The sequence below is a fragment of the Spea bombifrons genome, chromosome 5, assembly GCF_027358695.1.
Source record: "Spea bombifrons isolate aSpeBom1 chromosome 5, aSpeBom1.2.pri, whole genome shotgun sequence".
NCBI lineage: Eukaryota > Metazoa > Chordata > Amphibia > Anura > Pelobatidae > Spea > Spea bombifrons.
Genome location: NC_071091.1, coordinates 47,451,890 through 47,465,039, shown reverse-complemented (window position 1 = coordinate 47,465,039; position 13,150 = coordinate 47,451,890). Strand labels below are relative to the sequence as shown.

Genomic DNA, 13,150 nt, shown 5'->3' with positions numbered 1-13,150 from the left:
TTGCCAAGCTGTGACTTTGTGGAGGGAGTGGGTATGAAGGGGTTCATAGCACCAGGCCTCTGGATTTACTAGCGTCACCCCTTAACAAGGCATAACTTATACCACATTAACCCCCAAATCCTGCCTGTATCCCCCCAGGTAGTCTGCCATCTCTCTCTCTCGCTCACTCACTCGCTCACTCTCTTGTCCGGATGGTTTCTTACGATGTTCCAATGACAGTCAATTGTGGAGTTCTTCTTTGAGGTGGCTGCATTGCCCCTAAATCAGATTCTTTTTCAAGAGAACACCCCTCTGGCCACATGACCAACTTATGACACCTTTTCCAAGAATTGGTTCCCATCTTTGATCTGCCAATAAGTTATGTTGGGGTAAAGGTGATGGGAAAAACTCCTCCACTTTACCTAGGAATGGAATTCCTATAACTCAGGATCCTTATCAGTTAGGCCATGAATCACCACAGGGGTCCTGGGAAGATGACACCTCTTGCCAGAACAGATACAGAGGGCATCCACAAAGAAACACATTTAAGTGGACATCAGATGATTCCATTGAATGCTAACACGGAGGGATTAACCACCTCTGCTGGATTACCCTTCCATGCATCCACTACATCATGAGTTAATCATGACAAGGCATATAGGGGGTATAAGGCATATCTGGGATGGGCAGAGTGGCATATCTGGGGCTATAAGGCATATCTGGGGTGGGCAGAGTGGCATATCTGGGGCTATAAGGCATATCAGAGGGCACAGTGGCATATCTGGGGCTATAAGGCATATCAGAGGGCACTATGTCATACAGGGGATATAAGACATATCTGGGGAGGGTGGAGGGGCATATCTGGGGGTATAATGCATATCAAAGGGCACAGTGGCATATCTGGGAGGCAGTGTGGCAAGCCTGGGCTCAGATATTCATAACTGGGGGTTGGGGTCAGGTTGGGAAGTAAAAACAAGAAATGCTTTTTCTTTTTATTCTGCTGTTTGTGTTTAACATCCAGTTTGTTCTTTAAATTATTTTAAATAAATGGAAAATGTACGTTATTTTTTTATCCTATTGATAATCGATTTTTTTTTTTTTATATAGTTGTGTGTAATTGTATTCTGTGCAGTACTTTTTTCCATATCTTGCTTGTTTTACTTTTTGCACACCAGTGGGTATGTGTGGAGACTGCAGTAGTAAAAAAACGTTTGTTGTTGTGAAGCACTGTGTATCACTTTCTATTAGGGATGCACCGATATATTGGTGGCCGAAAAGGACATTATCAGCAGGTTTATAGCATGTACTGGCTGCCTGGGCATGATAGGAGTGTGATTGCTGTTAATTAAATTATATATATACATATATATATATATATATATATATATATATATATATATATATATATTATTGTTGTTATTGAATTTTTCTGTCCAATTTTGGTGTTACTTTTAATAAGTGTGTTTTTTGTTTGGGGGTCGTTTTCGGTTTTGGTTTCAGTTTCGTCCAAGTGAATCCTGAATTATTTTCATTGTTGTGGTCTTATGTAGTGTTGGCTTCTATTGGATATATTATGATCATGGACTAAAGCTTCAATTTAGATCTGAACGAGCATAAACATTAAGAAAAAGTCGAAATCTGCTTCTAGCATGTTATAAGCTTTTGTTGTTGTCTCTGTATGATGTTTTGCAAATAAACTGATTTATTATTTTTTAATTGTTTTATTTAGTGCCATTGTATTCTGTAGCGCTGTTCAACGGGTTGGTAGGATATAACAAGTAGTGTACCGTGTTTGCCCGAATATAGGCTGCACTTTATTCCCCCTGCTTTAAGCCTTTAAAGTGGGGAAGTGCCGGCAGCTTAGACAACCTCCGCTGCCAGCGCTTCCGCCAAGGCTTCTTTGGTGGAGCACCGGCGTGACATAAACTTTCGGTGCTCTACTATAGAAGCCCCAACGTAAGTGCCGGGAGTGGAGGTTGTCTAAGCGCATTGCGCACATGTTCACCAGCTGCCAGCACTTCCGGCAGTGCTTCTCAGTGCAGAAGTCCACTGGCCTGTCCCACTAGGCATCAGGGAGTCTGGGGGTGCATTGGTAAGTCTGGGGGGGGGGCAGAGTGGCATATCTGTTAGTAAGGTGCATTATGAATTAAGGGCGGGGACCTTAAAATGGCTATTGGTTTTCTGTTTGTATATAACATATGTTGACTAACTGCATAATAGATACCAGCAATGTTACACGTATTCCTGTGTATTAGGTTAAATACTGTTTTACCATTCCACTAAGGTGTATTTTTTCTTTAAAAATAAGTTTTTCTTTAAAATAGCACCAAACTTAGGGTGCGGCCTATAATCAAGCCAATACGGTATATAACATAACAATTTGACTTACAGAAACAGGTGAAAAAGGCCCCGCTCAAACGAGCTTACACTCTTATTGTTTCAACCATCTCTTTAATTGCTTTAGCTCGGTCTGAATAAGGTTCCAAAATAATTTTTACTACTACCAGATTTTACCTTTTGTAGCATAATATATGAGACAGACCTACATGGAAATATGCCCTAAACAATATCACTGTATATGCATAGTAAACTGAAGAGATGAAGAAAAGGTGATAATGGTTTTAGAGCTTTAGTATTAAACCGTCGGTATCACACGTTTTACCCATCCACTTCAGAAATTCGAAGCACCTAACTATTCCCAGGGTAGCAGAGGATCATTGGAGCTGTAGTTTAGCAGCAATTGTAAAACTACCTGTTTACTACCTCGGGCATAGCATTGCATTAACATTTGTTTTTATTGGTTTAATTAAAATTACGTTACTGAAAGTTTTAAAGGGTTTTCTTATTTTTTTTCTCCATAGGATGGATGGCTTAGAAAAAGTTATCTTAAAGATTTCAAGCATCATTTCATGAAATATTTTCCTTACTCCTTTTCTGAGGCAATGAAACAGAAGAAGAAAACAAAGAGAGGGTATTTTTTTTTTTTTTTAATAAATGCCTACAATGAACACAAATTTGCTGATTGGCATCCAACCCATCCTTTGGTTAACATATGCTTCTGACATGCTAAGATCACAAATAAAGTAAAAACAGATATGTATGTATCTTTGTAAGTGGGCCAAGAGCTACTGGAAGCACTATTTTAGTATATATAATATATCCTCACATTCAGCTCCTAAATTACAATCTGCTTACTTATTAATGGTGTAATTTGCTCAACATTAATGAAAACATTTTATCATCTGTTGGAAACTCTTTACGACCCTTTTCATGGTGAACAGTTAAGCAGCTTATCACTCTCCATATCAATATTGAAGCGCTTTAGAACTGCCTCCACTCTTACTCTTCCTTCTCAGTGTTTGGGTGCTACAGTATCCTAATTATGTGTTGTATTTTTTGTTTATACGCTTTGTATATTATACACATACCATATTGGTCTTATTACAAGTCTGTTCAAGCTCAGGTAAGCAAAATTTCAATACATCATAGCCATCATATTCTGCAGCGTAAACATGACATGATAATATAACAATTACAGAAACATGATATATATTTGTTTTGTTTTCCCCTCAGCAAAGACTTCTCACTTACAAGCAACGGTCTCGATAGTCTGTTGTTGAATTTAACATTATGTGACATAATGGTGTCCTTGGCTAGTCCTGCAACTCTGGACGAAGACTCGGGATGGCTTGCCACAATTCGAACATTTGTAACAGACAAACTGATGCATGGATATAAGCTAAATGCTAAGCAATTAAAAAGATTACTTGATGTAACAAGCAGACTTTTAAATATTCAAAGGAACAGAGGTATGCATATGTTTCTTGTAATGTTTTTACTTAATACATCTTATTATTGAAATATAAATCCTATTACATGGAAACTTTTTAAATGAACAGTTCACTCCCCATTTGGGCTGGCTGATCTGTACATTTTCCATGCATTTTTCTGCCTCTATTCATCCAGGCTAGGTAATGAGTGCTCTATCTGCATATTAGGGTTTTTTTTGTTACCTCCTAGGTTTGTTTTTAATGCACATATAACAAAGGTTATACTTTAACTTTTAGCATAGGTTAGGTATTTTAACCTCCTTTTAGTTGTTGGTTGTCAGACTATCAACCTAGCCTTCTCCAGACTGAGCTTGTATGTTACAAGCCTCCCTTCTTTACTGTGCAAATAAGAGAGAGGTATCAATTGGTAATGTTGATTTTGCAGTATATTTAAGCTGGAGGTGGCGTATTCATTTCAATGATATTTTGAGGAAAATGTACCTAAGTGTGTGTATATATTATATTTTTATGTTTCAAAAATGTATTTGAATAATCTAGACATTGAAATTATAATATAAATGTATACTCTGGTTAACTATTCATTAAATAGTATGTTTTTTTATTATTAGCAGCTACAGAAAAACTGATCTATGCAGTTTACATGATGTATCAGCAGAAGGATTTGCTCTTTTCAGTGCGTGCAATGCTTCTAAATTTTTTTAGTAAACTTTATTTAAAAGAAGAAGAAATTTGTCTCAACTTGGGGAGGTAAGGCTGTTTCATATTAGTTCGTTTTGGTAAGCATTTTCTATGATTTCTGTCGCTTAAATCTAATCTTTCTTGCATCCATACTTCCTGCATTTATGCTAAAGAGAAAACAATTCACAGAACTGTTTTTTTGTATTTTCCTTTTTGTGGGTTTAAAAAAAAATACTTCAGGTATAAATTTACAGTTCCTGGTATATGCCACTTCCAAACCACAATACAAAATGTGTTTAACTCCTTCTATGCCTACATTTTACCACCAGCTTTAGTCAAAGTTTGCAGTAGTTTTTTGAGTGTGCTTTTTTTCTCACACATTTAACTACAAGCATGCATTTACAGTTCCTGGTCTGTTACTGTCAAACACCTCAGTAAACATTCAGCAACTTCTCCTGGCTGCAGTGATACCACCTATGCATGGGTTTGTCTTTTTGGGAGCTAAAAGATCACATTTGGGAGGGTCGCATCTGCGGAGCGGTTGGATTTTGACAGCTAGTCGGTCTGTGCACATGTGTTATTTGGGACATCTTTGAACCCAGCCAATACAAAGAATCAATGAACCCCATCAAATAATACATTTAAAAAAATAAAATAAATACACCCCATGAGTATTTTAAATGCCAGTATTTAAAATGTTTCTATGTCAGGATTTGTGTGAAGATACAGTGCTAATAGACAGATTTCTCGAATGGAGAAAAAGGTGATCAGAATGTTCTTTTAATCGAATATCTAGATTTACTGCTCAGTGTGATCCCATATTCATGTGTTCTTGTATTTTTGAAATTACGGATTTCATAACTAAAGGGACATTCCAGACTCTGAGCACTTTAATATGCATTTTTCTTTTGATGTGATGTCAGGGGCATATTAAACTAACCCATTAAGAGATGCAAAATTTCCACATATTTTCCACATTCTTGCACGTTTTCCAGGAAAGCTACATGTGACGGAACCTTCCATCACTGGGGCTGCTGGAGAGACCTGACTGTCAGACTCCTCCCTATTGACTATGGGCCCTGACATTGTGAAGACTTCTGTGGCTACCCCAGCAGTATATCATCCCATCACTTGCTGAGGGGATTATCTCTGGCAGCCAGGGTCTGCAAGCAGGGAGTGACCGCCATTGTTTTAGTTAAATATTAGACCCCTCCACCCCATAGTGCATTATTATGTTGACCCCTCCCTTCCCCCCAGTTTCACTACTACCGACATTTACCCTGGCCATCCCTGGAACTGGTTTCGGCCAGTAATAGTGGAGGTTGGGACCCTATTGTATTGTTAATCCCGTTACTGCCCCTGTTGTCTCTGGGAGGTGGTTTGTATCCCAATATTTTGTTTTATGTTAATGTCTGTTTTTTGCTGGATATATCCAGCTCTGTGTGTGAGAAATAAATCAGTCTTTCTTTGGTTTTACCCTACACTGCGTCTCACCTAGTGACTGGGGAACCGGGAAAAGTATGGTGTCCCAGGCTAAGGGAGCACAAGTCAGCGGAGGTAGTCGGTCGGACTAGCCAGCTCTGTGACACTATATATCTATGCATTGCGATATAGACGGTCTGCTGTTTAGGGCTGCAACAACTAATCGATAATGAAAATCGTTGCCAATGAATTTCATTATCGATTTAGTTGAACCGATTATAAAATGAGGGTTTTTTCAGAGCAAATGCTCAGAAAAATACCCCTAGTTTTAAATCTGTTTCATTCAGTGTGACTCACAGCAGTTACTACTTACCAGTCACTCCCTGCAGTCACACTGTCGATTGGCCCCGTCCCTTTCTCATCTAACTGTGAATATAAAATTAATATTTGGGCTGCTGAATCTTAGGGGAGGTGGGGGTTAATTTAGGGTTAGTTATGGTTAATGGGGTCTGTAGGATTAATGCTGAGGGTTAATTCATCTACCATATTTCCTCGATTATAAGACGACCCCCCCCAAATCTGAATATTAATTTAGGAAAAAAGAAAAAGCCTGAATATAAGATGACCCTATAGGAAAAGTTTTAATGTAAATGTTAATTCATGTAAACTATGTAAGCTATTTTTTAAAATAAAAGCTATGATTGAGAAAAATATTTTGTTTTTATTTCCTTTTATTTTCCAACCTGCCCCCCTGGGTATTCACATCTGCCCCAGGCTTGCCACTGTGCCCCATGATATGCCTTTTAACCGTCTATATGCCACTATGCCCCATGATATGCCTTTTAACAGTCTATATGCCTCTCTGCCTCCAGAAATGCCTTATATCCCTATATGCCACTCTGGCATTTAGGGGGTTAAAAGGCATATTATGGGGCATAGTGGCATATAGGGAGGTATAAGGCATTTCAGGAAGCAGAGTGGTGTATAGAGGGTTAAAGGGCATTTCTGGAGGCAGAGTGGCATTAAGGTGGTTAAAAGACATTTCATAGAGCACTCTGCCTACAGAAATGCCTTATGCCCCCCATTTAACACTCCAGCCCCCCCCCCCAAAAAAAAAATTACTACTTAGTAATTACTAATTAGACAACTTCCGCTGCAGCCGGAAGGAGGTGCGGTTAGCAGCAGGGGTTGTCTGCATCCATCGCGCAGACCTTCCCTGGCTGTCAGTGAGAATTCCCCGCACCGGAAGTCTCGCTGACAGCCGGGGAAGGTGTGCGAGATGGACCTCCCTTCCGGGGAATCAGAAGCACCGGTAATTTGGGGTGGGGGGGGTAGTCAGGAGGATCCAGGTCCCCTGCAGCGCTGCGGGGGATCTGGATCTTAGTCTCATAGTCACACCTATTTGAGGTCTGATTATAACACGACCCCGAATATAAGACGAGGGGTATTTTTCAGAGCATTTGCTCTGAAAAAAAAAATCTTATAATCGATCAAATACGGTAATAGTTAATTAGAGGTGCAGTTAGATGTAAAACTAAGGGGAATCTAAATCCTAGGGGCAGTGAAGATTAATCCGATATTTATTTATAATAGTATTGTCAGTGTTCTGTGAACGAGTCTGTGACTGAGTGCACTATGGCATATCAGGGGAGGATGGACTGGCATATAGGGTATATAAGGCATATGTGGGGAGGGTGGAGTGGCATATCTGGGAGGTATGTGGCATATCTGGGGGTTTGTGACATCTGGGAGGTAGTGTGGCAAACCTGGGCTCAAATGTGTATAACTGGGGGGCAGGTTGGGAAATAAAAACAAGAAATGCATTTTTATCAGTTTTTTTATTTTATTCTGCCGTTTGTTTTTAACATCCTATGTTGCTTTATTAAGTTATTTTAAATGAAAAATTTACATTTTTTTTTTTTTTATCTGGTTTAATAAAAAAAATTAATTGGCCAACTAATCGATTATGAAAATAATCATTAGTTGCCGCCCTACTGCCGTTATAGTTTTAATCCCAGTCCAACCTATTTAATTTGGTTCTCCTAAATAAGATTTTTTTTTAAAAAAAAATTCTCACATCTAGCAACTAAAAGTCTCAGGCAAGAATAAAAATGCTGATGCTAAATGAATGCAAATTAAATGAATGGACCTTTTAAGTCTTTTGTTTGTTTTGTTTTGTAGAAGCAGAAGCAAGGTTTTATGTCGTTGGCTTGCCAATCTTCCACTGCAACTTGCTCAGCTTGGCTCCCGAAATGCTCATCTTTCCTCAGTAATGATTAATACAATATATACTGCTGCAGCCCGCGCAAACAAAGGAATACTACAGAGCCTACAACTCACAGCTTGCCAGATCTATGGTGATGGATTTATTTTTTCTCATAGGTGTTAAACAGAATTTTTCAGATTACCAAGTCCTGTATTAAGCAGTTCAGTGCACTAAGTGTATTTAATGGTTAAAGTTCCCCTTTATCACTTTGCTGAAGTTGGCAGTCTTATTGTTCAGATAATTTTAATCACAAGGTCATGGAAAATGTGTGTGATATGTTGAGATATTGCGGTATTTGTAATAGTGTTTTTTTTTTTGTTTTGTTTTTTTTTGCTAGACACTTCTGGAGTGTTTAATTTTCTGTGTGTATGTGCACTATATGACCAAAATATGTGGACACCCTTCGTAATTATTGAAATTCGTTGGCGGTAGAATGGGTTGTACTGAAGAGCCAAGTGATTTTAAATGGGTGCTGTCATTTAAATTGAAGCATCTTTTTAACAGCTCAGCTGCGGAACTGTAAACCACGCACATTTACAGAGCGGGGCTACACGTAGAACTTAAAAATAGCCTGTCCTCTGTAGCATTGCTCTCTGGAAGCAACATTACCATATGCACCGTGCATCATGAAGTGGGTTTCCATTACTGAGCAGCTGCCCAGAAGCTGTAGTTTACTATGCGCAAATCCAAGCATTGCCTGGAGTGGTGTAAAGCACACTTCTGCTGGGCTCTGGTGTATTGGAAACATGTTCTCTTGCGTGATGTATCATGCTTCACTGTCTGCAGTGCTGTGAAAAAGTATTTGCCTGCTTTCAAATTTCTTCTGTTTTTGCATTTTTGTGACACAATTGTTTCAGATCACCCAACTAATTTTAATATTAGACAAAGATAACTACGGAAAAATGATGAAAGGAAGAAAACTATCCAACCCTACATTACCCCCTAAGTTACTTAATCTTACCAAATGTAATAATCGAGTTCAATTTCACTAGACACACCCAGGAATGATTACTGTTAGCCCTGTTGAATCTAAACATCAATTAAATAGAACCTGATGTGACGTAGGCTACAAGGTCTCAAAAAGCAACATGTAATGCTGCGATCTTGAAGAAATACAATAGCCAATGAGGAATAGTCATTGATATGCATCAGTCTGGAAAGGGTTACAAAGTCATTTCTAAGTTCTCGGCATTTCCAGCGAATCACGGCGAGAGACATTATCTAGAAATTGGTCAGTGTTTGTGATTCCACTGTAAGAAAGTGTCTGCAAAAACAGCATCCATGGGGGAATTGCAAGGCGATAATCACTGCTGGCCAAAGTGAACACACAGGCTCATCTCACGTTTGCCAAAAAACATGTTGATGACCCCCAATTTTTCTGGAAGGCATTTGGCATACAACTAACATGGCATTACACAATAAGGTGCTTTGCTGCTTTAGGACCAGGGTGACTTCCTGTCCAGAAAATCCTGAAAGAATCAGTTTGTGACCTAAAGCTAAATTGCAGTTTGGTTATGCAGCAGGGCAATGATCCGAAACACACAAACAAGTCCATCTTTGAATACAGTGGCCTTGTGAAAGTCTTGACTTCGATCCGATTGAGATGCTGTTGAATTACCTTAAAGGCAGTTCATGTTGGCTTACATTAAAACAATTTTGTCAAGATGAGTGGGCCAAAACTCCTCCACAGTGATGTGCTGGTTATCACAAACCTTTCATTAGTTGTCGCTGCCAAGAGCGGCACAACCAGTTATTAAATTTAGGGCCACAATTTTTCACATGGCTGATAAAGGTTGTAATTTAACTTTTTACATTCAATATATGGAATTACTTAAAAGATGCATTGTCTTTTATTACCATGTCTTTGTTTTATATTAAAATTAACTGGATGATCAGTTAAATGGGATAAATATGCAAAAATAAAAGACATCAGGAAGGGAACAGATACTTTTTGACAGCACCGTAGTATGATGGATGGCAGATCCCAGTAGAATGCTATGTACTGGACCACAATGGTCTGGGGCTGTTTTATAGAGTTGGTGCTTGGCCCCTTAGTTACACTGAAGGGTAATTTTAATGATACAGCATATCATAAAGTATGTGTATTTAAATTATTGTATAGAATTGTTTGGTATATGTTAATTTTAAAGGTTTTCAAATGTTATCTAGTTCAGTGATACTCTAATACCATAAAATTATCTAAATAATCTACAATACTAAATATATTTTCTTTAATTAGATCCACAGGATGGTGCATTTGTGCTTCTTCCAGTAGAGTTGCAACAAATTTTGGTACAACTGTTGTACTTCTTGCCGTTCGTATCTTCAGATTTACTAGTTTGTTTAAATCGTTGCTGCGTTACTGAAAAACTTCCATATAATCTCTCATCTATGCTTATTGGGATATTACATGCAAGGTAAGTCCAAGTAGTCATGTTCATATTTTTTTTTTATATTTGTGCTATAGATGATTTATTGGTGTTTGAATAAATGTGTTTACAAACATGCAGCATAAGTTTAACCCCTTCAATCCCAGGGGTTTTTGGTACCTCCAAAGCCCAGAGCAATTTGGGGGTATGTCGGTTTAGCGATTATTCTCTGTTCCTGTGAATAGTGTACCCATGTAAACTATATATTGTTTTTTCAAGGAGAGATAGAGCTTTCGTTTGATACCATAGTTGGATGATTAGCTGAAAAAAAATTTTTTTTTTACATTTTCCCTCTGAATCCTCACAAAATTAGGTAAAGTGATGGAAAATCCCCTCCAAGTTTATCAATTCAGGTGTCCTGATTTCAGAAATACCTAATTTATATAGATTTTCCAGACTTTCCCAGCACCAGGGAGCATACTATTAGGTGTACAATTTTGTATAATTTTTATGCCTATGGCCTAACCGGTTTGGGGATTGTGAACGGGGGCAGGAGGGTTATACTGGCTAGATGTTATGCTAGGGCAATGGGATGTAAGGTTTTTTTAAGAATTTTTTTTATCTTTTTTTTTATATATTTTTTTAAAAAAAATTTATTTTAATTTTTCTACATTTTTTTCTATTTTTTATATATATTTTTTTTTTTTACACAGTAATGGTAAGAGGTCCTCCTAGGGACCTCCTAAACATGCCAGTGATGTCACAGTGACATCACAGCTCACATTATAATTTTTTTAGTATTTATATTATTATTTTAACGATTTATTTAATATTATTTTTTAAATGAATTAACTTTTTTTTTCAGCTTTTCCGTTTCAGGACGGGAGGGGGAGTGAGAGAGATGGTCTCTCACTCCCCTCCCCACGATCCCCCTGCCGGCTTCTGCTGTCAAACGACAGCCTGGTCTCCCGTGCAGCGGCAGGGATGTGTCCCTGACGCTGCACGAAGGGCTGGACGTACCGGGACGTCCATAGGGGTTTCTTTGTGGGCGTTTTTTGGACGTCCCGGTACGTCTATAGGGGGAACGAAGGGGTTAATGGTTAAAAAGGGAACTTGCACCAGTTTCTTTTTTTTATTACTGGTTTTGAAATCAAACCAATAGTATTGTATTGTTTTTTCTTTTAAACTGATCTTGCTTTTACAAAGTGTTTAATAAGCAGTTCTTGCTTTTGCATTAAGAGTTATTTGTTCTGGCTGTGTTATCTTAGCATAGTCTACTAGGCACACACCGATTCTTTATAATACTGTCTGTGGTAAACAAAAGAATAGCTCAGTCATAATCACCCAGCCGAAATACTCCCAAAGTCTATGGAGGGACAGGCCTCATTAGTATTGCCATAAAGCAGGGCTTGACAAATTTGTTGTGAATCCAGGCGCCAGCTAAAAAAGTTAGGAGTTAGGATTTTTATTAAAACTAACAGTTGGTCAGGAGTGATCGGATCATCATCAGCCCACTTACTAAACTCACAGTGTTTGACCTGGAAGCACCCTGGACTTTCAGGTCAGTGCTGTTTTTTTTTAATTTATTTATTTATTTTTTACTCTTTCAATGCTGATGTTCCATTGGAGCACAGCATTGACTGATATTTAGTCCCCACAAGCTTTAGTCCCCTGCAACCGCGTTTTCAGCTTACAGGATCACTCCGTGGGAGTGATCACAGGCTCGGGGGCGGGCTCGGAGTGGCTGTGCTGGTCTGCCTGGGCAGACAGCAGCAGCAGCGCCCCCGCATGGTGACGCGGGGGAAATTTTTTGTGGATGTAAGAGGCTGACAAACACCTAGGCGCCAGGACAAAATTCTCTGTCGACCCGGCGCCTGGGATTTGTCGAGCCCTGCCATAAAGAATTTGCTCAGTGGTGTTTGAATAGGCAAACCCACCCAATATATCACATGACTGACAACTATGACAAAGTTTATTGAATCAAAATGTGATAAAATGTTTTTGTTGATACTGTATAAAGCAATATATTTATGCTCAAGGAGAAAATGTATTTTTCCGTGAGATGGCCCACTTTAAATCATGTTTACTCATGCTACTGCATAATTATTGCTATTTATTTCTAGATATGTACATATTATAAACTGATTTTATTAGTCTGTTTTACAGTCTCAAATCATTACTTCACCATTATAAAACAGCTAATTGGGGTCAAAGCTAAGGGTTAATGCTAGTTGAGACTGGCCTTGGTTACATGTCCCAGTGAGGAGTCTCATAGAATGGTAAAGTCAGTAGAATTATTGCTATTATGTACATTAAGTACTGCTTATTTACTACGCCAGCTGGATTTGGTATGTTTTTGTGGGTTTACAGACTTACTCTTGTACCCTAAGGATGGTAAATAAAGGTCACACTGGTTTAGTTTTCTTAAGTCACCCTGTGGAGCACAGCTTAGTGGAATGAGTAGGCTGGCGAGTAGCCCAGCTTACAGTTACAGGAGGCATGAGGCAATGTAGGCTAACTCCTCTGCCTTTTCACTTCACTGTCATTGGGGAGGCTTTTGGCATTAGTGCTGCAACTAACGATTATTTTCATAATCTATTAGTTGGCCGATTATTTTGTCGATTAATTGGATAAAAAAATGAATG

The 13,150-nt window shown here is 38.6% G+C and overlaps 1 protein-coding gene across 3 annotated transcripts in view; it reads left to right on the top strand.

Annotated features, from left to right (window-relative positions):
- TEX10 (testis expressed 10) overlaps positions 1-13,150 on the top strand; it is a 38,988-nt gene that overhangs the window by 5,166 nt on the left and 20,672 nt on the right. For 2 of the 3 annotated variants that reach the window (XM_053466093.1, XM_053466095.1), the window contains exons 5-9: positions 2,841-2,950; positions 3,553-3,788; positions 4,379-4,517; positions 8,052-8,227; positions 10,376-10,553. In XM_053466093.1, coding sequence (XP_053322068.1) covers positions 2,841-2,950; positions 3,553-3,788; positions 4,379-4,517; positions 8,052-8,227; positions 10,376-10,553 — 839 coding nt within the window. The remainder of the gene's footprint in view (positions 1-2,840; positions 2,951-3,552; positions 3,789-4,378; positions 4,518-8,051; positions 8,228-10,375; positions 10,554-13,150) is intronic. The other variant, XM_053466096.1, reaches the window with a different exon arrangement.